The sequence below is a fragment of the Poecilia reticulata genome, linkage group LG6 (genome assembly GCF_000633615.1).
Source record: "Poecilia reticulata strain Guanapo linkage group LG6, Guppy_female_1.0+MT, whole genome shotgun sequence".
NCBI lineage: Eukaryota > Metazoa > Chordata > Actinopteri > Cyprinodontiformes > Poeciliidae > Poecilia > Poecilia reticulata.
This window is the reverse complement of record NC_024336.1, coordinates 20,311,587-20,338,697: the sequence shown is the minus strand read 5'-3', so window position 1 is coordinate 20,338,697 and position 27,111 is coordinate 20,311,587. Positions and strand designations below refer to the sequence as shown.

Below are 27,111 nucleotides of genomic sequence, written 5' to 3'. Positions count from 1 at the left end.
TGATTGATCCCAGCTGTGTCTCGTTCTTGTGATTACCCTCCCAGTGTATTTAATCTCACCTGTGTTCTGTGTTCCTCGTCGGATCCTTGTCGTTGTTCCCTGTCGTTGTCTATCGTCATACGTCAGTTAGCCGTTCAGTAGAACTGTGAAGTCCTGAGTCGGTTAACCATAGTTGTCGTCTTAGTAGAACTGTCGAGTCCTAAGTCGGCGTCAGCTCCTGTGTTCCGGTCCCGCATCAGTTGCTACCGGTGTTAGCCGTGTGCTAGTTCTCCTGCCGTGCTGCCTGTGTTTTGGACTGTCCTGATCATCTTTCATTAAATTCATCATCATTTTCATCTATAACCTGGGTCTCAGCGTTTCTCTCCTCACCACCAACCACACCAAACCCTGACAACGTCAGCCATTTGGAGCTTTTGAAAAGCTTCTAAATTCATTCAGAAAGAACTGTGGGAAGGTGTAAGACTGGTGTAAAACTGACAGATAAATTTATATCTATTTAACCATGATTTGACATATATGATTTTTTTCTGGCCTGGTCTATGTATCCCTATGAATTTTCTGGGGTGCCACTGGTTGGCCCATGAAGAATACTGAGAGTTAAAGAAGAAACTCGTGGCTGTCTCTGTAAAGGAAATGACCATTTCAGTGTTACCTTGGGCCTTACCCATATCTTGATAAGCCTGGTGGATACGTTTGTCTCTAGAGGGTACATTAGATGGTGCAGCTAATGAGAGCAGAATGCCTTTAGCATCATCACTTTTATCAATACACTCCACTGCCTTCTCCTCTGCTGCATTTGAGCCGTTCACACATCAAAATATGGCAATAGGGTTAATGAGCAAGTCTTCACATTTCTGCAGGGTTGAATCCTGACATTCAAGGCTAATATCAGACATTTTTAAAGAAGGTCTTCTGTTAATTGCATTTTTTTTTTCATCCATGGCTTGGATAAAAGTACACGCTATCAGTTCTCGAGTTTAAATCCGACCTCAGGTGTTAGAAAAGAAAACTACATGCCCCAAAGCTTCAACACTGCCAGTACTTAAAAAGGGCTGAGCTAGAACTGTTAAAAATTTTGAGCAGAATTTATTTATGTCAAGCAATAAATAAAACAAGATGCACAAAAAATTGATATACAATTCTTTTCATGCATGGTCTAAAAATGGGTTTTGTTTGTATTACAAAAAGAAAATGTTCTGAAAAGAGCATTTTCAAAGAACCCATTATTCAAACCCTCAATGTACATGATACGCTTTAACCTATTAAGATGAAATATGACTGACACTCATATTTCAGGTTACCACAATAAAGGATTTTTGGTAACACTTTATTTGAAGGGTTTTGCATAAGACTGACATGACACTGTCATAAAGATGACATAACATCTGTCATGAACATAAAGAAGTCTTTATGAATGTTTGTGACTGTTGTCATGAAGTGTCATTCGGTAAATAATGACACTTTTAATTTAAAGTTGCATTGAAAGTCCATTAAAAATGCCAACTTTGCATTAAATGATCATAATTTACAAAATCATGCAAAGTTGGCACTTTTAATGGACATTTAATGCAACTTTTAGAGCAACTTTGCACTAAAAGTGTCATTATTTACCAAATGACACTTCGATAACCGTCATAAACATTCATAAAGACTTCTTTATGTTCATGACAGATGTCATGTCATGTTTATGACAGTGTCATGTCAGTGTTAAGCACACCCCTTCAAATAAAGTGTTACCACATTTTTTAATAATCGTGGCTTCAATAGCTTACAGACAACATGTAAAAGATCAAATTAAAGTTAAAAGATAAAAAAAGTTAAAGTTACTCTGCTTGGTTTGGTTTCATTTTGTGGAATATTTATTTTTAATATATTTTGGAGTAACCTGCCTTTGTAAAAAAATCTGGATGTTTAGGATTTTCTGCAATAAAATTCAAGCACAAAGTCACAAATAACACGCTCCACATATTGATCACCCTCTGTGGATTTAAATGGGTTCGTACCACCAGGAATTGAGGGCCTCTGTCAAACGTTTTAATAGTCCCCAGGAATTATGCCATATGCTGCCTTAAATTTATCTGCTCATGTGGCAGCTGTAACGGCGGTGGGTGTAGCTCATGTCGACATTCTATCAGTGTGATGAGGATGATGCTGCGATGGATGCTGCGTTTGCTTCAGCTCAAAGCTGAACTAGCAAACAGAAAATCTGATTTGATATTGTGATCTGGTTGTGAAGTAAATAAATTAATAGTGAATGGTTTCTGTTTGTAGGCACGTTCATGGTTTTCCTTTTGGGATCATGGTGCTGGATGTTTTTTTTCTCTAATAAATTACAATAAAATCTAATTTTATTCTAGTTAATCTGATGACGAGTTGCTAAAACAAGTATTTAGCAAATGGGAAAAAAAGATCTTTAGACGAATGGTTTTGGTTTGTAAATTATGAAAATTGAGATCTGAACCTAAGGCTGCTCCTGAGCCTGAACCATTTTATCTAATTTGAAAAAAACTAAAGATTTGCAGATTTGTGTCAGCAAATGAGAAAGTTGGCAAAATGTACAAAATGCTGCATTGGCTCTTTTCTGAACAATGTGGAGAGGCATTCTGAAACAGACTGGGAAATGTATCAGTCACTGTGCAAAACCATAGAAAACATGTATAAACATTGATTCTATCCAAAACAAATGAGGCACTTTCTCTTAGGAAGCAGACGCCGTTTTTTCAGTTTTTTGTTGATGCTGCTTTGTAAAATTATTTTTGCTATTTTGACAAGTCAACCCTTTTTACAAAAAATGACCTGCAGTAATTTTCTATATTCTCCTCGTGGTTTGTTGTGATGATGGCAGAAAAATCACATCAACCTCTAGAAGGTTGCTCAGAAAATATGTATCTTTGAAGAAATATAAACTGTTTATATGTTTATATAATGCTAGTAAAGGATGAAATGTCAACACATTGAGATGAGATGGGCGTGCAAACAACAAATTGACCTGATACCAGATTCAGCACAAAAGGGGCTATTTTCTATCTCCTGAAGGTACTACACCACCGCTACTGTTGTGTGTTTCATTTCACCATAAGGTTATAATTCTTGAGTTTCAAGTTGGAAAAACAAATCAAATATTCCTGGAAGTCAGACCTGGGAAAGGCTGAGGACCCAAATTCAGCTACACAGAGAAAACAGAGGAAGTTATTTACTTTGACTTTTGATGGTTTTTATGTCATTAAACTAACAATCTTTTTTATTTTTGAGCATAAAGAGTGGAGAGAAACACATTGTTAAGAACCAGCTGTGTAACAATACATAGAGCTCACAAGACAAGATGATGCATGATGGTGGTTCACAGGAAGGAGGAAATCAATATTTTGAGGGAAACATAAAAAGAAAATCTTCATTTTCTTTTTTTTTTCATAAATAAAGTTAAGGTTGTTGAAGCCCACTTGCTGCAATGTAGGATTCATTTATTAAAATTTTTGTCACGTTCCCTGTGTGGTTGGATTTTTTTTGTTTTGTATGTTTTGCCATATTCATTGTCGTTCGCCTTAATTCTGATTCTTTTTGAGGTCTCACCTTGTTGGTAATCCCTTTATCTTTAGCATAATAGCATCATCTTATGATTCTGACATGAATACATAAATCTCTGTTATATTCTGTCTGTCATTCTCATGGCATTTGGCAAATAGAAACAATGTTGATTCTAAATGACCTAAAACAAGAGGAATATATTCTGATTCAGAGAAAAAGAAATGGTGTTTTATTTGAAGCACATGACTGTCTGGTTTCAGTGGATATCTGCTGGATAACACCAGTCCTCTTTGTTACCAATTACCCTAAGTGTTGTGAGAGTAAATCTCCTCTCACAAGAAATCCAATGCATCATTTCTTATAATAATAAGATATAATGTTGGATATAATGTATTAGATCTTATTGTTTCTTATAATTGGCTCTACAAAACACTAACAGTTTTTTTTTTTTTCCTTGTCGTCTCCGGGGTTTTTTTTGTCTTTAGTGAACATGCATGTCCGTATGTTTCCATAATTACGTCCCCAAAAGCAAAGCATGTTGAGTTGTTACAGCAAACAGACCAAATGCAAATGTCTTTCCAATCTGTTTTGCTGAATATTTTAAAGCATGGCACAGCTGCAGTTGCTGATGTATATTTTAAGGACAGAGTTGTTCTAAGGGAAGTAATTCATCTGCCTAAAAACGACATTTCTCTGTCCCTAACTTGCTTATTTCTGTTTACCAGAAAAGCCCTTTTGTTTCGTTAAAGGTCACAGAACAGAACATGGCAGTCGTTTCTTTTTCCTGGAGCAGTTTTTGCCGCGTGGCGTTTGCAGAATTTTAATATTTGAAAATGTTTCAGAGGAACTAAGAAAGTAAAAAAAATAAAAAATAAAAAAAAAAAACAATAGAAAAAATGGTGAAAATGCTGAACCTCCTCAGTGAAGTATGTAAAACTCCTCTGCATGTAAACAGTCAATTGAAGATCCACAGAAATACCTTAAAACTATTTATTTTATCACTGTCTCTTTAAAGGATAGACCGCTTCAAGTATGTTTACTTTGTGTTATCTGATAAAATATAAATAAAAATGTTAAGTGCTTTTACTTGTGAATGTTTGGATTTCTGGGAATTTTAGCCATCAGGTTTGCTCATAAGATCTAAGCTCTAATTAAATCCACCGTGTTTTGTGAGGTTTCTGTTTCGTCATGTCCTCGTTGAGAAATGTTTTGCGTGGTTGTCAACAGCAGGACTTCACCCAGCTCTTTAATATAATTCTGCTTTTCAATACCTTGTTATTAAAATGTCTCTTCAGCAGACATTTTAATTAAAATCTTCCTTCATCCTGAGGACAGACGTATTGATCTTATAGAGCTTTCGGTAAAACTTCAACCCACTTTTCCTCAACACCTTTCATATTTTAGCTCTTCATAAACCGTTCTAGTGTTTATTGTAAGCAAAACTAACTGTAGAAAAATATCCTAATGCTTAAAAAAATAACAAGGTCATTAATAGATGTATTAAACTGTGACCATCTGCCATCTTCAGCACACGTTTTATTCTTTTCAAGCTAGATTGAACTGTAAAGTGAAAGCGTAGTCGTGCCTCTGACTAATTTTGAAAAAATTCAGTAAAGTGGGGAGAGCCAAGTGACAGTGAGAGCCACGGCAATGGTGTGGGGATGAGCAGAACTGTGGTCAGAACTATAAAAGCACTTTTTCTTTACTATATTTAGCAACTTTCCAGCCACCTCTATCAGCTTTTTATTAGAAAAAAACCACTAAGTTTGGTAAATCTAGCGACTTTGGTAAATCTAGCGTCTTTTCTCGATATCGTCACACTTTTATGGTGACAACGCTTTTATGGTGAGATTACAATCTCAGTATAACTGGCGTAATCTACTTTATTTAGTCTCATCATAGCAGAGTCGTTTCTTTCCGATTCAGCAGAATGAGATCCACTGAAGAGACGCAATCTTCTCTAATAGTAAGCCTCCCATTGTTGTTTAGTTGTTTTTGTTTTTTTTTACCTGCCTCCTCCTTTCTCTTTAAGTAATGTGTTGTACTCCAAAGACATTGTTTCCTTGCTCATTTGCTTGGATGAGACAATGAAACCTTATCAGCTGAGCTGTAACGTAATTAGTGAAGCCGTCTGCTCCAGCAGAGACCCATATGGACTCACTCAATCTGTATCGATTTCTAAAAGGGAGACGTTTGGAGAATTCAAACTGCAGAGGCGCTGCAATAAGGATTACTTTGCACTGCCTGAGTAGCCCTGGTGCATTTCAAAATGCAAGCTTTGCTCTCATTGAGTTCTTTGCTAAGTTTTTGAAAAAAAATCTTTGTATGTGTTTTCTGAACGCTGTGATGCGTTACGTTTGTGGGACGGCAGAGGAAAGGAATCAATTTGCCGTCCTCTCTAACACTGGCACACACAGAGAGAGAGAGACTGGGAATGATTTTCATCTCTGAGACCATCGCGCTGTGAAGACAGCAAGATGAAGAGAAAATGATGGCTGATGGATTTAAAAGGTTGTTAAGAAGGGGAAATGGCTTGCTAATGGAATCTACCGCTCTAATGCTTAATCTGCAGCCGGGCTGACTTTCTATTGGAGAGAAAAGAACGCACTGTGTCGCTCAGCATAGTAAACCGTGACGTCTGAGTTATCAAAGCGAGCAAGTGCAAATTTAGATAAGTTGAGTCACACAAACAACAGCTGGAAGACGTCAACCAATGCAGGACATCTTTCTTATATATACGTGTGTACCTGTGTGTGTGTGTGTGTGTGTGTGTGTGTGTGTGTGCGTGCGTGTGCGCGTGTGTGGTGTGTGTATACATTTCTGGATTTTTTGTTGGTTTTTTTGTGATGAATCGGTCAAATAACGAATTAGACACCACAGCAGCTGGGAAAATAAATCTATCTAGGTCTAGATAAGAAAAAACAGATTGTGGTTTAAATCTGGATGCCAGTTTCTCTTTTAGGGAACCCGGTTACAAAGAGAAGCAGAATCAATCGTTTCTTTCACTTTTACTGGTAAAATCAGGAGAGATGTTTTTTAGAAATGAGGATAATAATATTAACTGTATTGTTAATATACATTACAGTTACGTATGTTAGCTGTATTGTTAATATAATGAGTCTCCTATAGGAAATGGTTCAGGGTAGTTAAGTTTCAGGGGGTAAAAGTTCAGGATGCACACATGCCTGCTTTTACGTGCTTTCTGACATCATTTTGCCATGAAAAGCATAGGCATTAAAACATAAAAATACATTTTCCTTTGTAAGGATAATAACAGGCCTGCCTGGTTTCATCGAAATTTGTCATTAATCTGCTTGTTAATACTCTCCGCCTTTATAGTTGGTAAATAAGGTTGTGCTGTTTATTTCAGTACATGGTTAATGATTTCATACTGTTGTTATATTTAACTATAAAGTCACTGAAAGAAAAAAAATACCCCCATCTATTTCCATTATTTTCTAATATTTAATAGCGGGCAGATTTAAATGTGTTTATAAAAGTCAGTGATGTCGTTACTTGGATTACATTTTAGGCTCAGAGGAGCTGAGAATTTTAATAAATTGTGGCAAGCGCCAGAGATGAAAGTCCATGTTATCATCCTCAGACTTATCCTCTGTCAGTGAATCAGGGATTTTGACAAATCTGTTTCATCTGTTAACGTACATGGAGACTGAGCAAGTTTCTGAAGATTTATTTTGGTTGTTCTTTGAACCAAGAGCCTTGTGAGCTTTACTTCTTCTGCATTCAGTAATTAAGATCAGCCAGGCTGAATCTGTTCTGCTTCTGGCTTTGCACAGGACATGATATTAGTTCTGATCCTCTCCTTTCACTTGAGGAAAAAGCAAACAGGTAATTCTCTCCCCTAAATCCCTCTAAGAGGAAAGAATACACCCCTCTTTTAGTCTGTTTTTCATCTTTGTAAGGTTCCTAAATGCATAATCTATTCTTAAAGACTGCAAATAGGCAGCTTCAGTTCTCTAAACTTTCTGAATTTGCATGTGTACATAAAAGATCAGGACAGTAAATGGCTGTAAAACATTTGGACTGAACAATATATGACAAATATATACACTGTCATAATAGTTGTTAAAATAGTTGAAATTCTGATTTATGTGGCAATATAATTTTTAGGAGAGAGTCATTTTTATTCACTTTGCTGTTTAAATAGCCAAAAGTCACAGAATGATGGAAACACAGATGAGACGGAGAGAAGAAAATCCGTAATGTAGTGGAAATTTAGAAACTGAAATCAAAATATTTACCATTATCACCCTGCATTTATCCTGCTCTCATGCAGCCCCACATCAGTCACATTATGACTTTTTCTTGCATTTTTGTCTGGAGTGACATTTCACTATGAATAAACTAAATGATTTGAAATTCTTCAAATGTAACTTGATGTGGTGAAAATTGTTATTGAGTGCATCATCGTTTTCCTCATTTTAAATATTTTCTTTTGGACCACTGACATAAAAATTTGTACAAACTGCTAGCAACTACCCCAGGACAGAAAATGACAGGACATATGTAGCGCCCTTACTTTAATTATATGAACTCTGCTGGTATGATATGCTGTAAAACAGCCCTCAACATGATGTTACCACTTACAAACTTCATTTTTGGCATGATATTTTTGGGATTGTGTATTGTTCAAGTTCGTTCTCTTACTTTCTCCCAGCATGTTACTGGTTTGCCTAAATCTTCTGCAGCAAACTTCACGCAGGGTGTACTGCTGTTTTTCTTCTGCAGAGGAGTCTTGTGCAGTGAGTGTGCATAGATGCCATTGAGTGCATTGCAGTGAGTTTTGTAACGGCAAGACTTTTCCTTGAAAGACTCTTTTCCTACCAATTGTATTACCTGTTCAGTGCTTTTGTAATGAGACACCTTTTTGTAGATCATCAATTCATAATTAACCAGCAGCTTTTCATTAGCAAATAGCCACTAGAATGCTTCCTAAATGCTGACAGATTTTAGATATGTTCTTGGCTTTATATGGCTTTTTGCAAATTTGTTTGTGTCAAACTGACTCCCTGTGTCATTTGAATTGCTTACCTTCACCTTCATTAGTGGACAAATTTGTTGTGACTTCTTTGCATTCATTGATCTCTTGGATTGTTGTAAATGTCTGTGTTGCAACTTTGTCAGTTACCCAATTAGAAATATTTCAGCAAAGAGAGATAAATTATTAAACACTTATTTTACCTTTATTGCACTCGATTCTTTATAACTTTCATGAACTGAATTTGGCTTCTGCTATTTTTGTTAGCTTCTCATTTGGCTCTACTGTGGTAAACAATGCAGTTCAATGTTGATTCAGTGACTTTAAGGTGCCCACTGCCAAACAAGCTAAAACCATGATTTTCTGCACACATGTTGATGTGTGCTGTGTTTAAATATCTCTACTTTAGCCTCATTTATCCAAAAGGCACTGCTCCAGTCAAGTCACGGTGACGTATTGCTTTTAGAGAGTGGTGTTGCGCTCATGATTTCAAACAAACTCTACCTCTTCAGTTTTTTTTTTGTTTGTTTTTTTTACTGTAGTGCCATTGACATTAACATTTAATATGCTAACTGAGACTTTTAACGTCATAAAGTTGCTCACAGTCACTGATAATCGTAAGCGTTTGGTAAGCGTTCCCTCTTTAATCCCATGTTAACAACAAAGGTGAACTCCTCTGCACATAAAGCTGTTTTTACTCAAAGCTGTTCCATTTCGGCGTTCTTTCTTTGATAAATAATAGGGCTGCAACGTTCTGTAAAACAAGCTTTCATTTAGTGGAAATTTCAACAAGACTTAATGAATGACGGTTTCTAAGAATAAATCATTTTGTCTGCGTTCCCTTATGTCAGGAGCAACAGTGAGTGGATGCAACAGCACTGACGTTGCTGTCTGATTTGACGAAAAGGGACATTTTGGTTTTAAATATTCAGGACTACAATTGTTCAACTTTAGTCTAAGATCTAAGACACTTCAAACCTAGCCTGAATAAAAACTATTCTGAACGAAGCACATAATCTTTCAAACATTTATGAAAATATAAGTGCCTGTTCATTTAATGATAACCTAGTTTAGCTCTTAGCAGCTTCCGTTCCACTGTGATCTACATTTAAATTACAGTTGATTTACAATCTATGATTTTCACTTTTTTCGTCTTTGTTACGATTTAATGTGATGACTTGATGTGACCTATCCAGGCTTTGGGATCAAATTTGTCATTTTCAACACCTGCAGCATCTATGAATAAAACCACGTAGACTCTACTGTATGTTTTTGAGCATATTTTTGGGCTATAGATGAAAACAATTTAAAGTGTGGGAAAATCAACCCCATTTGGTGTCTGTTTGTGTCCCTGTTCAATAAGCAGCTCAAAAGTTGCTGAAAACCCGTCAGAGAAAGACCCATGAGTGTTTTGTTTTTGCCCACTTGAGAGCATCACAACGCTTTACAAATGACTCTCGAGTGAGCGCACTGTTCATATGGCATAAAACAGCAAAAAAAAAACAAAGAAAAACAACAACTTCAGAGCCTATTTTTGTGACTCATTGCTTGTTGTGGTTTGAAAAGGAGACGTTGTGCGGTTTAAAGGGGACTCGGAGTGGGTACAAAAGGCAAATGAATCGCCTGTGTTTTCCCTGATGCCTCTTTAAATACTGAAACACAAAAAGCTTTCGGAGGGAGATAATGTCACAGGGCTTGTGGAGCAAATTAGATTCTCTTCGCGAAAAACAAATTCTTTCAAATCCTCGGGTGTGAGTGGGCGTGTGTTTGTGTAACAAGTGCAAAGCCTGCTGGGATCGGTTCCTGCCACACGGCAACTGTTCCAGCGCGATCTGACGCGCGACTTGAAAGTGTACGGAGGATGTGCAGAGGTCTAATTGAGCGGTTTTACATCCGCTGTTGAACAAATCAGGCTCATGTCCCATTTAATGTCTTAAAACACTTAAAAGCTGTTCATGTGAATCTGTCCCACACATAAATCAATACATGAATACTTATCGGGATTTTATGTGCAGACGAAATGCAAGACTTGTAGAGTTTACTTCTGTGAAAACCCGATATCTATACTTTCTCTCCGTCACACCAAGGCAAGCATCCTTGAAAGAGCCTCCTAACAGAGGTTCAACATGCTGGCACTTTCTTCTGTCGCAGCTCAGACATTTAAAGGCCCCGTTCTCCTCAGAAGATATTTCTATCGCTTTGTTTTGAATTGTTCTCAAACAGTGTGAATATTTTTTATTTTTTTATTTTTTTTTACTGCGAATGTTTGTGAGTCAGTGTTTGGTTGGTTGACAGTAAAAAAAAAAAAAAAAAAAAAAAAAAAAAGCAAAAACGGATCTGTGGCTCACAACTACATTCTGCACTCACACTGTGAGATACTTGGATTTTTTATTTCTTTTTTTTCACAGTTCAGTGTAGACTTTAAATTTATTTTAAGGTCTCAGCCTCCATCTGCATCTTGCTTGTCATCTAGCACTTTATCTCTGTGTCTACCTGCCAATCACGACTCCGGTGACAGCTCAGATGGCGAGCTCCCACAGATCAACCTTTTACCCAGTCAGCGCTTGACGATCAGCAGGGAGCCCGGGGTGTCGAATCAGATCGCACAGAAACCACATTTATTCTTGACAAGTAAACCTGAACTGGCTGGTATTGCAGGCCTGTAGGCAGAGCTGATGCAGGTAGCTGCTGCTGCGAGGGGAACGAAGTTGCATTTATTGCCGCTTGAGCTTTTGGCAATGAAATTTAAGTGAGAGTTTGGCTCATCGTTTTCACAACCATTCTTTTTCATTTGTATAGGGCATGATGGTTATTCATTTACATGTCCGAAGTTGTGTAAAAAAAAAAAATCATGAAAGAACAGAGGAAGCACAAGGGAACGCAGGCGGAAGATGCCAAAGAGAGGCTGTAGTGCCAAACACACTGCATTTCACAAAGTAGTGATAAGTTTTCAGCTCCTGTTTGAATTCATAACGTGAAAATTTATCAGAGTTTATCCAATGAGTAGGAAGAGGTTGAGGAGAAATGCTGTCTAGGAGTAGCTTTCAGACTGAACAAACCTATCTGCTTTATTTAAATAAAGTTATTATTTAAATTTATTTCTCCCTTGCCCCCTGTGTCACTGTCTCTCTCTCCCCCCGTCACACCTGCAACCTGTATATAGGTTGCAGGTGTGTGTATATAGTGTATATAAACTCATTCTGATCCTCGCTGGATCCGACCATCAAATCCTGTTACTTTACTGGTTCTTTTTTTTTCTTTTTGTTCTGCGTTGTATTCTTGTGATTTTTTTTTTTTTTTGTAAGTTTGTCTTTTTTCATTTTTCAGTATGATTCATGCTCCCATCTCCAGTCTGCATTTTGGTCCAACCTCAAACTCACACAGCATGACATATTTGTTTGGCTTTTTTTTGGGCAACCACAGGAAAACAACCAAAAAAAAAATAGGTACATATCACATTCTTTCAGCAATGTCATCTTTCACTGACTGTGTAAAAGATTCTGATTTATCCTAGTGTTTTCCCTTTTTGTGCTGCTGTAGGTGGAAGGTGCAGGTCAGAAGCTCCTCTGCACTTAATCCTAATTGAGTATACACTACTTTTATTTAGAGTAGATTAAATTGATCACCTTTATCTTAAAGTAAATTATATCTAGAAATGACCAGAATATTCCTTTTAATGTTAAAGTAATGTTTTAGAACGTTGTTTTTGTCTCATCACACATAGATGCATTCTTGTAAAAATGTCAAATCTTAACCTGACAAAGTGTCTTCTTTTTTTTTAAAAAAACGTATTTCTTACAACAAATGTTTTCTTAATGGCTGTTCTTTGTACATGTCAGATGCATCACCTTGGAATATACTCTGGTCCAGCATGTCATGACATTGAGACATTCCTGATTAAATCTCGCTTTGTGGCACCAAACTTCCTAACAAAAAGCTCCCGTTTTGCAGTTCTGGTTCTTGGTGTTGGTCATGATTAATTCGACATAGCTGCAGCAGTCATGAATGCAACCACGTCTCAGTTCGGGCTCTGGCTTGAAAGCCGTTTCGCAGCGTGCAGCCTCCAACCTGCTGAGCCAGTAGCTTGTCAATTCTTCGTGAAATGACTTGAGGACAAGGTGAAACCCTGTCACCCGGCTTGGTTTGAATCCATTACGTTGTGGGTAGCCTGGGCTTGATGCTCCTGGATCTACAGGAGGGATATGTGTGTGTGTGTGCGTGTGTGTGTGTGCGTGTGCGTGTGCGTGTGTGTGTGTGTGTGTGTGCGTGTGTGTGTGTGTGTGTGTGTGTGTGTGCGTTCGTTTGGACAGGGAGCTGTCTTGGTGCCTGAGCTTATAAAAGAGGGCGTCTCTGCAAGCTGATGTGACGGAGCTCCGAGTCGCCTGGTTTACAGATGCCTGGAGATGAATACCTTCTGTCACAACCGCTTTATTCTCCTGTTTTCTTCGTCTCTCGGCCTGCCACTCCTCCTCTTCGTCACTCCCTCGGCAACCTGTCGGCACTTTTATTTTGCTGCTCTCCTCGATCCTCCGCCTTTGATTCAGTCATTACCATTTTGGTTTTATTTGACTTGTTTGTTTGTTCTCGTGCCTCTGTTTTTAATTATTCAAATGGCACTGATGTCTTGTTTATTATGCTTGGCTATATTTTCCAGTCCTTTTTGCCAATGAGGGAAAGCTGGCTTTGCCGAATTATTAAGATTTATTTTCCAAGTTTTCCATCTCGGTCTTTTATTTGCACGCTCTGTGTGTGCTGTGTGTGTTTGGATGTAAATACTGCTGAGTAGACATTGATGTGGAGCGCATTTCCCACCCAAGACCAACAGTCCACGGTTGCACTGTTTGCTGCCACAATGCAGTCCAGACTGCTGTCTGAGTCGACCATGAGCAAGGTATTTTTCATCTACAAAAAGTACATTATATATTTTTTTTCTATTTAAATATATATTCAAATAAAATATCAAGGCACCTGTAAAGAACCAGAGGAGGTTGCTTATTTATAAAGCACAGCTCAGGAAAATATCAAGAGTGTACACAGGCACAAAAACCCAAACCAACATACACTGGATGGGGAAAATCAGATTTATAACACTGAGCATGCACATATCTGCAGGCAGTGTTTCTTTTGTAAATCACTGTGCCACTGGAAATGTGCACTCATGAATCAGCCTCATCTAACACTCTTCACACCCACATTTATTATACAATGCAAAGCACCTCATGAATGCTGATGCAAACGCATGAGCTCGCTGATCTGCGGTTCTTAATGTTGAATCATACAAAACTGAGATGAAGACCAAGAAAAAGAAGATAAATGTTTGTGTTTTTCTTTTTTTTCCCCTGGGACATAATTTGAGTTTCTTGTGGCTTAAGTGCATCTTAAAAAGTGTGTACTTATATCTGCTCTGTATTTTTGGTAGATGATGAACATACGCAGTAGTAAATAATGCTGTTTGGTGTTAACTTGAGAGACAAAATGAAAATGATCAGCGTGCATTTTAGTTCTGTTTGAGATAAATTATACGTCAGACATATTAACCACAGCTTCTAAGGTCTGAATGATACCGACCCTTTATTTAGATTTCAAAAAACTTTGCTTGTACAACATTAAAACAACTAAAGCAGTCTAAACCACCTTCTCAACTGAAACTTGCAGTTTCTAAGTGATCTGTTATAGGTGCTGTTGGAGAAAAAAAATTATTGCAAGTGAGTGGCAACCCAATATTAACATATTCCCAGTTCTTAAAAATAGTTGGGTTCTGATCAGAAATTGCTGATTTATAGACTCCCTGCATTAATTTAAGTTACTATGTCTAAAATACAGATTTATGATCCTCAGACTCTGTTTGGAAAATTCATCCTCAGATGATTTTCTTAATTCTGTTTTGGGTTTTTTTCCTTTCAGAGAATCTTCTGCTGCTTTGACCTTAGGTTTTTTTTTTTTCCTCAATATCGGTCAAATTACGCTGATATAACCCGCTACACACAATGCATTTCTAGACCGCCATATTGGCTGGGGTGCAAAGCAAATTTAAACGTAACATTTATTTGTTGCAACAAAGCTATATAAAGTAGTCATTAGGAAAATGTAAAAAACGACATGTCTTTACACTACTGTAACAAATATTATCTATTAAGAGTTTTATTTATTGTACATATTAGTCATTGAATTTAATTATACATTTTCTATAGTTGATAAAGTGTCTGATGAACTAGAAAGTGATGGAAGCAGACTAGACAAAGCTAAATATCAATATCACTATTAATAAACTCTAATTGACTTTTCAGGGAGCTGGATAATTATGGACCTATTTACACCAAGTCCTGTTTGAATGTGTTGCATGTAGACATTACTACTGCAGTCTTTACAAGCATTTTACATGCATTGCAAAACGTCTGTAGAAGCAAAACTTACAATGTATTTGGTTTGCACATTTTATACCAGAAACATTACAATGCAAAATGATTTTGTAAAAAACAATAGACATGTTTACGTCCAGTATCTGCAAAATACATTATTCTCATTTGATGAGTAGAGATTTTCACTTTCCTTTAGTCTGAACACCTATTTCTTCAAACTCTCCAGAAGGTGCTGTGCAATGCGCGCATACGACTTCAACACTTCCCCCCTTGATTCCTTTTGACTTCTACAATGTGCCCTCCAGATATGTGAGGAACTTACTCTCGGTTCACATAAAATAATAATGAAGTTTGTTGGACACATGAGGGCAGAGTGCCACATAGGTTTTTTTTTTTTTTGCTCAAAAGCACAATGCATCAACTAAAAGCTTCATTAAATATAAATGGCTGATATCAAGTGAAAATGCAGGACAAAATAGAGCAGCTTAGAAGTCCTTAAAACTTTTAGTGATTTGCTATTCAGAAAAATGGAGAACGAGCCATTTGCAGAGCTTTTAGGATTCTGATTATGAGACAGTGAGGGGCCTTCGAGGGAGGTAGCATTTCACACACGAGAGCATTAAGCACGTCATTGGCAGAGGTGGAAGTACTGCTCTTCAAACTAATAAAAAAGCCATTGAGCTTAGAAAGGGAAAAGGCATTTTGCAGTTATGTGCTGAGGGCAGAAAAACTACACACAAAAAAAGGTCTGAGGTCTGATTTGAGTCTGAACCTTAATATCACACACAAATTAAATTGAAACTCTTTAGGTTTTATTTATTTCATTTACTTAAATGTATCTTTCTATGTTGTTGTTACTGTTTAATGCTCTAGGTAGTTTGCCAGCATGTTGTTCATTAATCTGGTCGGTTTCAATTTAGGTCCACATGCACAGCATGGTATCAGATTTTCAATCATAGTTGCTGACATTGCTGAATATAATTTTAAGTCATATCACCATCTGAATGCTGCTGACTTCTTAAATGCTAAGCATTTGTTTTACATTCGCTTTTATTTTACAAATCAGACCGAGGTGAGTACCTGCAGGTGCAAACATGGCCATCAAATCCCGCTAATGGGAGCAATGTGCACGTATACACGTCTTGTTTGCAGAATTGGAGAGACACACATCGTTTAGGTTCCAGTGTTAGTTGTGCACTGTTGCATGCAACACAAGATTTGAGTTGCCATGAGTTTAAAATTATACTCTTGCTAATTAAATGCAGAAAAACACAAAAAAACAAGCACGGCTGTCACTCCAAACTGCTGGGGTCTTGTGAACGACGCAGAGGTACATCACTTAATTTAATTTTCAAGTAGCATTCATGTTAACGTTACACTGTACACATTCAAAGCTTTCATCCTGACACGTAACATCAGAGGAATGAGACTCTTGTTGAGTCTCATTCCTCTGTGATGCAGCGGCAGTGAAATATTATGTGCTGTGCTAAAGAAATGTATCGGAAGCCAATTCTGCCTTGAACATCATCATTATATTTGCAATTGCAAATTAAAAGTGAAGTAGATTTCCAATAACAATTTTATCACTCATGAAGTGTGTGTGTGTGTGTGTGAGGTTTTTATGCTGCCTCTTTTTACTGTCGGTACACTCAACAGATCCATGCAAATATCCATATAAGTATAATCCTGAACTGCTTATGAGTCAGTGTTGGTTTAATTAAAATAGGATAGGATAAAACTCCTGGACTCTTCATTTTCCCTCTAACCACAACTGTTCAATATGATGTAGTTCTGGGGAGAGAGGTCGTTGATTTTGTGTCTAGTGAACAATTTCTGCATTGATTTTGGCTGTATAATTTGATCTTTTATCCGATAGTAATAAACCCACTGTCAGTTTTCTGAAAAGATCCAACAGATTTTCAATTTTAAAGGTGCTGGAAGTCCATGCCATTCTTCTCTCTATGACATAAAGGCCGTCACAGATTCTCACACATCTGCTTCACTTGTCCGACATATTCTTGTTTCTTTGTTATGGTGAAAAGAGATATCCATTACCCGGGGAAGCAGAAAGTTTTGGATAACTAAAAAGTTCCTGAACAAATCATTAAGAACTTAAGAAGTGTAAATGAGAAAAGCTCTTCAGTTTCATTTTATATTACATTAATTCTTAAGGGTGCCGTTAAAATATGCAACGAACTTGTGATTTCGTAAAAACAACAACAAAAACGAAGCTACGCTTTTAATGTGAGTTCCCCACTGAATAAAATTAAAGGATGGATTTGTCCTTTAATTTTCAAGAGGGGATAATGTGGTTTCCACTGAAATAAAATAGGTTTGTGGTTTTTATCCAAAGTCACTTTTTCAACACATTTCCTGTGTCTGCATCAGTGCTCCTGTGTAAGAGTTTCCCCCATGTCCTATAGTTCATGAATATTCACTCTCAGATTATCACCTTTTTCCAAACACAACAAACCACAACATTCAAATTCTAACCAGTTTTTTTTTTCTGTCAATACCCATGTTTGCTAGCAAGTAATGTGCTAGAATATCTCCAGGCTGCTGTTCTCTTTTCATGCTGTTATTTTTAGCCAAAGCATGTATAATATTATAAACTACCTAGTAAGCTTTGTTGTGATTTGAAATTAGCCGCTTTCATGGAGGATTTAGGCGTCGTTTGTGTTTTTTATTATTGTTCTTAATCGTGTAAAGTAAACAGTTTACTGCTTCACACATGGCAATGAAAATCAGGCTTGTAGTGCTCATTAAAAAAAAAGAGGTATTACACTGGTCATGTTAGAGTTTTTCCTGCACAAATGGACCTGTCAGCGTAGTTTGTTATGACAATAAAATTCCCTGTCACCTCAAATTGCATTTGGGTTTCCACCTTTTCCCTCATGTTGCTTACATTATCCCTCAAGCTCTAAGTAAGCAGGTTTTTCATGAAAACCACAGAGCATACTTAACGATTAGTCGGAATAGCATTCTCCCATGGAGGCGTCCCTAATAGAGCTGAAAGACATTTATTTTTTCCAGTCAATTCTTAACGCTGTCTTGCAAAGCTGGAAAAAGGCAGCAGCTTGTATGGGCAAATATGTTGTTCAAAAATGTCTTGACTTTTTCCCTCATGTGTGTTTCCGCAGAAACCCCCCTGAAGGACGGTGAAGAAGCAGCGTCTTCCTCGGACTCTGCTGCAGACCCCGCCTCCTCGCTGTTCAACCACTGGGGTCGTGACCTGGGCCCAGAGAGCCGACGCGTCGCGCTCAAAAAGTTCCGCTACTTCGGCTACAACGGCTACCTGAGCGACCGTATCTCCCTCACCAGGCCCATCCCAGATTTACGACCGGACGGGTCAGTCCACCTTAAACTGTGCCATTACTCAGACAGAGAAGCGTCTGAATCTCTGTTTTCCTTCTCCTCAGATGCAGAAACATGTCTTATTCGTCTGACCTTCCCCAGCTCAGCGTAATCTTCATCTTTGTCAACGAGGCGCTGTCGGTTTTATTACGCTCCGTTCACACGGTCATCCAGAGAACACCGTCCTACCTCCTTAAAGAGATCATACTCGTGGACGACAACAGTAACAGCTGTAAGAATCCTAAACCTTTTTTTTTTCTTGATCTTCTTTTTGATATGCCCCATTTCATCAATAACATAGATTTTTTTTTTTTTTGGTTCAAAGACAGAATGTCGGATTCATTTGTATATCCAGTCTGCCTGGAGGCCCATTATGCTTCACATAAGAAGATGTCTTGTATTTGGATAACTCTGTTTGGAATGATTTTCTTTGTCCTAAAACCACATTTTGTGTGAGTTTGCAAAAAACACTTTACAGCTTTGCCAATATTTCTTTGCTGACATATAGATTTATTGCACTACTTTACACCCAGCCCGTGTACTTGTAGTTGAGGATGGTGGAGGATGAGTTATTCTTCCCTCTTGTACCGTTATAACTGTGTAGCCCCAGATTTCCCATGAGTAACTGGCAGGAATAGCAAATAATGACACAGAGCGTCTCCCTCATCCTGATTTTAGAAGGATAGAAACGTGGAACTATTTGTAAAGGAACATGAGTTTGGACTACTCTGACTTGGAAAAAGATTCATTTCCCCTCTTCAATTGATCATTATTTTCTCATTATGCTGTAATTCCAATTTAATTGGTATTCACATAAATAATTGGAGCTGCATGTGGATAGCCATCGCGCCTCACAATGTTTTGGTTCGTTGCCCACTATCCCGACTGCCCACACATTCAACCAGTCATCTGTGTCGAAGTGTGGAAGTGGGACCTTAGTAAGAAAGCAGCTACTTTGCAATTAAAACCAAGTACTGTGTCAAAACACTTTTACAGCTACTAAAAGAACAAGAGTGGATTCTAACTTTTACAATACTGCAATTTGTTCACTTCATTACCTCACAGAAAGTACAGGCCAACCAATTTTCTCAAAGCGTTTATCTCTGTGGAGGCAACTAAAATCATCTTAACTCCCTAATTTGTTTGTCAGACGTAGGTTTTATGATGCAGAGGAATCAAACATAGTCTGAGCCCGTCCATACCTGGACATTTAGAAAAATTTCAATTTGGTGGAGAAGAGAGACAATTAATGACCTCCTTTTTTAAATTGTTCGCTTATTTTTACAGTGTACTAAAAGTAAGCGGTGTGTAAAATTAACTGTAAAGTTAATTCATCCCTTCCTTATTTAAAAAAATAGAAATAGAAAAAAGTATGTTCTTAGTAGTAAAAACAGAGTTTGAGACACTGTTTCTCTGAATATGCTTTCTGTATTTAGTGAAGGTTAACAAATTAATTAAAAGCAGATTTGGGTGCATCAAAGCCTGTTTTTAAGTAAAAGTCACTGGCTAGATGTGATCTTGTTTACTATGAATTTAAATAGGCTGTGGTAAAAGATGACTACTTTGTTCCTAACATTTTCCATTTTACCGCAATTTTAGCATTCCTCCAAAGAATTTGCCCTAATTGAAAATAAAATTCTTCCTCTAAATTAACCACCTGTGCTGGAGTGCCAAATTAGTGTCATTTTTAAATTGCAGCTGGGAGAAGCACAAAATCTGTACAAGGGCGACAAATTGCCTCTGTGGCACACTTTAGACACCCCTTAGGCACTTAGGTTGTATAGTAGAACAGTGATCCATAGCACTAAAGCAAGTCCACCTCTGGATGGCTGAAAACTGAAATAATATTGGCAAAAATAAAATATGAATGGCTGAAAAAAAAAAAACTTTCTTGTAATCCACAGACGAACTTGCAGTGTACCACTTGGCATTACTGCCAATGCATAATCAAACAGAAGCTGATTAAATCCCCCCAAAGAAATTAAAGACTTTATTGTCACATTAAAAGGCAGCGAGCCAGACCTTGAGTCCAATTAAGTGCTGGCTCCTTCAGGTAAGCTACTGCAACAAAGTTTTGTATTTCATTTAGTAATTATTGTATTTTCTGCTTTAGGCCATGTGCTAAATTAGGACATGAGTGGGCATTAGCTTCACCAGTGTCAGGATCCGTGTTTCCCCAGTTATGTTTTTTGTTTGTTAGTCTTTTGTTTGTCTTCCATCCTGGTTGGAACCGGCATTACGCCTGGTGTCCACCAGAGGGCACCACCTCTCCACCCCTGAGAAGCCGCCTGGGTCAACCCGTATACACACCTGCAGCTTGTTGAGGAGGCGTTGACGGTGGATATAAGCAGCGGCTCCACTTCATCTCACCGCCTGAGTGTTTGCTCACATTGGTACACTACGTTCCAGAACTAGGCCCTCTGAGTTTTGCTTATATCTAACCTCTGTTGTTTCCTCGTCAGATTCTCCCGCCGCCTCCTCGTTACTCTGGTTCGTTCCATCAGTGCTGGCTTCTGAAAGAGTGTGCCTTTCCCTCCGTGGATCATCTCCCTCTGTGTCCTCCCTCGACGCTACCGGTATTACCGGCYTAGACGCCACCCCTCGTGAGATCCTCCCGTCTGTGTCCTCCCTCGACGAAGCCGGTGTTACCGGTTGTCGCCAACCCCGAGTGTGTGTGCGTACTTCTCCCTGTTGTCGATCCGTCTCCGGTGGATTCCCCTTCGGGACGCCACGGGTCAGGAGACCCGCGCCCGAACCCWCCCGGAGAACAACCTCCGACAGRCCTAGCTCCAGGCTGTCACYTCAGGTGAAGTCACCTGACCGTTCCAGGATTACTTACCGTTCTCGCTCCACTACGTCTGCTTCATCCTCCACCCAAGTAAGCCCTCCTCAGTCGCTATCATCAATTCATCACAGCTCTCTGTCTAACCCTGTGCTCCCCTGTTGACAGTCAGACGACCCGGTCCGCAGTTCCAGAACTCACCTCCTTACCTTTCAATAAAATCATTGTAACCTTACTGCCTGTCTGGTTGTGTTCTCGCATGTGGGTTCGTAAACTACCCCAACATGACAACCAGTAGTGTGTGAACACATAAAAAAAAAAAAAAAAACTTGCTAAGACAGTTGCAGTCAAAGCCTGGTTGTGACGTTCTGTTTCTGGGCCAGTGTTATTAATTGTTCCACGTTCTGCGGAGCATATTGTATTTCATAGCTGCCAAATCTATAATTACTATTATGAGAAATCTGTCTCTGCTACATCGCCTGCAGATTTTATGGGTCTCCCACTGCCCCTCTGTTCTTCTGTAATATAATATATCACAGTTTAGTTATGGTAGCTGCATGTAGCTGAATGTTGATTAGAGCAGCAACTAGTGGGATAAAAACATTATTCAATTTCCTCAAATTGTTCTCTACTAATTCATTACATGTATTTATAATTCTCTTAGAAATGTGACTTAATCCTCTTGCTTTGCAGCCACTTTCAATTGCATGACGGTAAGTAACAATTAAGACAGGTGAAGAAAAGTAAGAGCTTAAATAATAAATTCTGCTTATTGATCTACATGGTGTAATTAAGACAAATTAGCTAAGGCTGGTTGAAATGCAAGAGCACTTGCTGTGCACTGCCAAGTAAGTAGTAAATTATCTAGGACATTAAAAAACACTTTTGAAATCACAAACCTGTTTGAAAAAGATGGCTTGTTTTTTTTGTGTGTGTGTGTGTGTGTGTGTATGTGTGCGTGTGAGTGTTAAGAAGCTTTGAGCTGTCAGTGTTTTACCAGCAGCGATCAACAAGCCTGGGTCTATGAAAAATAAGGGATCAATTGTCATGGGGGAGTCAAGTGTTCAGAGCATAGCCAATCCCAGTTCATATATTTTCACTTTAAGATGAGTGGTTTAAATGCTGGTGTTGCTGTTACTGGCTTAGCGACACTAAAGTTGTTAAGTTGTTTACCAAAAATATAAAGATCTACAAAAGCTGCAAAACTAGAAGATGCTAGAAATGTTTCTGTCATTTTCCAAATCAAAATGCTAGAAGCATTTTGATTTTGGATAAAGTAAATTTGGTCAGGAAAAAGCCCTGAAATTTATCCACTTAAGTCTACTGGTACCTCTCAGTTAAAATACTATGAATAGGTTCAATATTTTTTCACTTAATTTGTAAAGTGAAATCAATATATTGTGTATTGATTTCACTCTACAATGTATCATTTTACAGTGTGAAACATTTCAAGCATTATTTTTTTGTATTTGATGATTGCAGCTCACAGATGATAGAAAAGGGTTTCAGAAATCAGAATGTTGTGAAAAAATTATTGGAAATGCAAAGTACCAATCATTAATCAGCTAAATGGCTCTCAACTGCAAAACCTGCAAATAGTCTCTCATTCTTGGCCATTATGGTAAAAGGGATGTTCAGTCATTGACTGAACATCAATGACTGATGTCTGTTCTAATCGTCAATAACCTGCAAAAGGTCTCCACTAAAGAAGCTGGTTGTTTATAGAGTGCTGTATCTAAGCATATTTATCCAAAATCCATCAGCGATGATGTATTTTTCTGTACCTTTGGCGATGGCAACTCGGAGTTTAAAAATAGAGTGCGTTACACTTACAGTTAATCTAAATAATATACGTCGGAGTGTGTCTCATACGCACACAATGAAGTGATTCCTGTGATACTCCAATCTCTTGCAATGGATCTATGTTACTTCCAGGTCAGAAACACACGGCTGCTCGTTAAAAGCAAGCACATTCTAGAGCTTCCAGGCTGATGGCATTAATGAATAAAGAGAATATGACAGCAACCGTAGCCTGTAGGCACGATTACGCTGAAGAATCATAACAAGGAAATGAAAATATTCTGTGGCCAGTGTGTGCGTGCCTGTGTTTTCCAGTGACTGTGCATTAGGAAATCATCTATGAAAAAAGACCCCAATAACGATGTCGGTGACATTGTCTGTCGTCTGTTCTTTAATTTCTGTAGACCGGGGTCTGAAATGTTGCGTTTTAAGATATTTTAGCCAACTTTATGTTTTGGATTTATGCGAGTCAATAAAACTGATCAGATCGGTGTTTGAACAAGGTTCAGTAACTTCAGCCTAACGTCAAAGTGTGTTTCTGCGTTTCTTTCTTGTCAGTGGAGCTGAAGGAGCACCTGCAGAGCTTTGTGGATGAGACAAACGCTCAGCACGGACCGGGGTTCATCAAAGTGGTCCGCCACGCCAAGCAGGAAGGACTGATCCGGTCCAGAGTCAGTGGATGGAGGGCGGCCACTGCTCCCGTGGTTGCTCTATTTGACGCACACGTAGAGTTCAACACTGGATGGTGAGGAGAGAATTTTACGGAGAGAGAAATAAATCACCTTTATTTGGCTCAGCCGTTCTATTTGAACGAGTTGAATCAATTAGAGGTTAGTATTTGTAACTGTCCGCCCGGATCAGGACAGTCCTATGAATGACTGACATGAACCCAGATTTTTTTTTCACCCTCCACGTCAATGGCTCTTCTGCTCAAAGGGTTGCACCAAACACACAACAGGAAAAGATGGATAAAACCAAAAGTAGCAGAGAAGAAACAGAACATATATTTCAAGGAAATAGTGGGAGATTAGTGTGTGATTTATGGAAGTGGGCCGATTTATCCTACAGGAAACAAAAGGCAAATACACGATGCATGTCTCATGTAATGTTCTTATGAATACGTTCACAAATCTTTCCATTGTGAATATAAGTCGAATTTACACAACATAGCTGCTGTTAAGTTATATAGCATAATACACACATGAATGATGCCCTCTCCAAATTATGTTTTCATGTTCAGGGATGTGAAAACGGGTATAAAAAAAAAAAAAAAACTTCAACTTGAGCTTGAACTCTATGCTTATTCTAAAGGTTTTTATTGTTTCAACTAAATCTAAAATTCACAAGAAGGCATCTCGCGTTACTTTTGCCATGGAGACGTACACCAAAATCATTAGAGCCCCAGAAGTTAAAAGTGTATTATTTGATCAACTATAACAATAAATGAGTTGTTTTTTTGACACTTAGTGTGTGCTTGCAAAAGCATTCGCACCTCCATTTTACAGAATAAAAATGTGACATTGACACACCTTGAAGAATATCTCCCTAATCTAGGTTTTTTTTTTTGGGGGGGGGGGGGGTTTGTAGCCTCTAACAGGTTTTCTCCCAGAATTTACCGTTTTTAACTCCATCCATCTTCCTCTCATTTAACATCTCTGCTGAAGAAAAGCATTCCCTCAGCATGATGGTGCCACCACCATGTGTCACTATGGGCGTGGTGAGTTCAGAGGGAGGTGCAGAGTAAATTTTCTGCTACAGTGTTTTTGCCTATGAACCATAAAACTAAACTGCACACAGGTGGACTTTTTTTTACAAGCTAGGTAATTTCTAAAGAAAACTAGTTGCACTTTTATTAAGGGTCATGAAGTTAAACAGGACTGCAAACAAATGCATTCCACACTTTTCAGATTTTAAAAAAATATATTTTAAACGCCATTTGACATTTTCCTTCCACTTCAAAATTATGCTGTACTCGGTCTATTACATAAAATTCGGAAACACTTTATTTGAAGGGGGATGAATAAGACTGTCATGACACATTTATAAACATGACATAACACCTGTCATGAACATGAATAAGCCTTCATGAATATTTATGACTGTTGTCATAAAGCGTCATTCGGTAAATCATGATACTTTTAATACAAAGTTGACATTATTCAAAATGTCTTTGTTATGACAACTTGACATTAACCAAGAAATCATTACTGTTTAAACTTTACCTTTAATAACATAAAGTTACCTAATTTTTAAAGTGCAATCAGTAATACTTTTATAACAAATTTATATCAGTAATAATTTAGACCCATTATATGTGCTGAGGCAGTGGGAAAACTGGAAACGATGAAGTGGTTCCTTAGGAAAGATTGCAGATTGATCAAAGCAGCATCGTCTCTCCCACTCGGTTTGCCTATGACTGCTGCAGTGAAGGAAAGGAGCAGCAACGTGTTGATAAGCTCATTCATGAAAAACCTTTTTGGATTTATCTCACTGCAAGACTACTATCAGAAAGCCGTGTAGGCGGAACCTCCTTTTCTGTAACCTCACCACTCAAGGCAGCTCTCAGCTGCAGAGGCCATTCATTAGGTATTTATTAGCATTTTAGGTCACAGAGCTGACTGTGTAAAACTGGTTGTCATGACAGCAGACAATCCTCACAATATAAATTCTTGATAAAAGTATATATTTGAAGTTATTGACATTTTTTGTCACAAACGTCATTGCATATTTAATTTTAAAGCCATATACCCGCGGAAAGTATCATAAATGAATAATGATGCATGCTTTTTTAGGTTTTCACAAAAGAAAAATCTAAAAATGTTATTCAGTGGATTCTGATGCCCTTACATAAAATCCAGTGCAGCCAATTCAGTCCATAAGTCACTTATTCCAGTAAATAGAGTTCATGTGTAATTTGAACTGGGTGGAAATATAGTAGTAGTATGAAGAACCTACAGGGTTTGGTAGAGAACATTAGTAAGCAGAGCAATTTTAATTTATCATCCAAAAAGTGAAGGAGATTGGCAAAACTGCAAACTTATCAAACCATTAGGGAAGCTGCCAAGAGGCCCTTGGTTACTCTGGAAGAGCTGCAGAGCTCCACACCTCAGGTCTGAAAGTCTGCAGACAGAAAAACTAAAGGTCACAAACTCCTTCATGGAAGGAGTGAGCCATTGTTGGAAGATCATCAGAAGTTACATTTTCAGTTTCACTACATAGAAGCACTCAGTGTTGCAGAGAAATCGAGCTGAAACCCACCTTCCCCTTTGTGGCTCATGGTAGTGGCAGCATTTTGTTGCTTTTCTTCAAAGTGGAACTCATCAGAATTGATTGAGAAAACGGGTAGAAACCTACCAGCAATCGTTGGAGAAAACTATTTTTAGTTGATATTGGGAGAGAGTTATTACACATTTGCTGGAACTTCCAGGTGAATACAAATACACACCAGACATTTCTGAATTGTATTTATTCATTATTAAATAAAAAGAAAAAAAAAAATTCTACATTGTGACTTGCATACGTCAACCCATCCTGGCCGAGAGCTCATCTGTACATATTTTCAACAAAGTGAGTTTTACAAGGAAAAAAAAGTCTGTCTGCTGTACGTCCACCAAATATGGACGTCTCAAGGTCATCTCAAGCTGCGTAGAAGGTCATTTGTGTAGCAAGTCTTTAAATGTTACAAATGGTTTCTGCATGTATATCTGATGGACATTTAAATTATGGTAGTTTGCCTTCTCACTCAACATAAAGTTCACAAGAAATTCTTCTTTTTCTTAACCATCCCTGAGAAGATGGTAGAATAACACCAGCCAGCCATACCGAGACAAGGACGGTGACACAAAGCAGGAATATTTCCTAATGAATCCATTAAGGACTGAATTACAAAGCAGTAGTTAATTACTGCCCCTATTAGCGTTGCCTGTTATGTTTCATCTGTCACGGTGATGAGGTCGCTCAGGCTCTCTAACATTTTAAGTGCCATTTTCTCTTTCCGCACAGATTTCATGTCAGTTTCTTTTTACTCCGGCACCATCTTCACCTCGGGGTCCCCCCCTTGAAAACGCTCTGCTACAACAACAGGGCTTTGTCCCCGTTAATCAGTTTGACAGCCCAAAAAATATCACACTCTCACGCTCGAATCAGAGTAACAAGCATGCACACAGTTTGCTCCCAAGCACACTTGTGCAAGCAGAGCGGGCGTTCTCGCTCGCACTGCGTTACAGTCTCTGGGCTCGATCCAAAAGAGCATTTGTTGGCTGCTGTGTTCCAGATTAGAAAAAGAGACACTT

At 38.2% G+C, this 27,111-nt stretch overlaps 1 protein-coding gene across 2 annotated transcripts in view; it reads left to right on the top strand.

Moving 5' to 3' along the window:
- The window catches only part of LOC103466266 (polypeptide N-acetylgalactosaminyltransferase 18-like), a 149,701-nt gene that overhangs the window by 68,811 nt on the left and 53,779 nt on the right, over positions 1 to 27,111 (top strand). For both annotated transcript variants that reach the window (XM_008411740.2, XM_008411739.2), the window contains exons 2-4: positions 18,024 to 18,231; positions 18,303 to 18,469; positions 23,378 to 23,564. In XM_008411740.2, coding sequence (XP_008409962.1) covers positions 18,024 to 18,231; positions 18,303 to 18,469; positions 23,378 to 23,564 — 562 coding nt within the window. The remainder of the gene's footprint in view (positions 1 to 18,023; positions 18,232 to 18,302; positions 18,470 to 23,377; positions 23,565 to 27,111) is intronic.